This window comes from Pterocles gutturalis, unplaced genomic scaffold (genome assembly GCF_000699245.1).
Source record: "Pterocles gutturalis isolate BGI_N339 unplaced genomic scaffold, ASM69924v1 scaffold15260, whole genome shotgun sequence".
NCBI classification, from domain to species: domain Eukaryota; kingdom Metazoa; phylum Chordata; class Aves; order Pterocliformes; family Pteroclidae; genus Pterocles; species Pterocles gutturalis.
Window position 1 is genome coordinate 32,788 of NW_010141057.1, and position 1,191 is coordinate 33,978.

Here is a 1,191-nt window from a genome sequence, read left to right on the forward strand (position 1 = left end):
CAGGAACTCGTCTGCACAGCCCCGGGGAAGCTGGCGGAGGTGCTGGAGGAAGGTCCAGATCTTCTAACCTTCTTAAAACCAAGGATCTGGAACAGCAGCCCCGCAGCATCTGACACTGTCAAACCAAATATTCAGTCACAGGGCTAGAAAATCATTGACATTTCTACTGTACCTCTCTGGTGGTTGAAGAAGGAAGGACATACCCGTCAATGGACAGACCATGGCACTGAAACAACAAAATACTGTCAGTGAACAGAAGTTACAGCTCTTGCAACTAAATCTGAGTGTCTCTGACACCAGCAACAATCCTCCATTAGAAAAAAAACCTGACAAAACCCCTAAACAACAACAAAACCTGTTAAAAATATTATTTCACCTTTTCTGAATAATTTATTATGTAACCTGGCAAACGTTAGGAATAATGTGACACGAGATGTGCTGGACACACTGCAGCAGACTTGAAGTTTTATGGAGATCAGCCAGGGCTCCTGAGGTAACAGGAGCCAGCAGGTAAACACCAGTGAAATACCTTAAAGGAACTGAAGTGTGTTCCTCTGAGCTGGTGACACAGCCGACAGCCCAGCTGAAGTGCCTCTACACCAATGCACACAGCATGGGCAACAAACAGGAGGAGCTGGAAGCCACTGTGCTGCTAGAAAGCTACAACCTAGTTGCCATTACCGAGTGCGGCTGTCGACGGCTGCAGGCTGTTCAGATGGGACAGGCAAGGAAGGGCAGAGGGGTGGCCCTCTACACCAACAAATGGACAGAGTGTGAACAGCTGTCTCTGAAGAACAGCCACAAGCAGGCTGAAAGCTTATGGGCAAGAATTAAAAGACCATGGCACCAAAGGGAACCCGTGGCACCAAAGGGAACCTTGTGGTTGGTGTCTACTACAGGCTGACTGATCCAGGGGAGCCTATTGACGAAGCCTTCTTACTCCAGTGACGGGAGGCATCACACTCACAAGCTCTTGTCCTGCTGGGGGACTTCAACCACCCCAACATCTGCTGGAAAAGTAGCACGTTGAGCTGTAGGCTATCCAGGAGACTCCTGGAATGCGTTGAGGATAACTTCTTAACCCAGGTAATACACAGACCAACCGAGGGGGTGCGATACTGGACCTGCTGGTAACCAGCGCAAGTGAGCCAATCAGTGACATGAGGATTGGAGGCAGCCCTGGCCCCCGGG

At 50.0% G+C, this 1,191-nt stretch overlaps 1 protein-coding gene across 1 annotated transcript in view; it reads right to left on the reverse strand.

The window, feature by feature from the left end:
- The window catches only part of PHKA2 (phosphorylase kinase, alpha 2 (liver)), a 37,626-nt gene that overhangs the window by 2,083 nt on the left and 34,352 nt on the right, over window positions 1–1,191 (reverse strand). Inside the window, 1 exon segment of the mRNA XM_010083902.1 lies at window positions 173–226. Coding sequence (XP_010082204.1) covers window positions 173–226 — 54 coding nt within the window.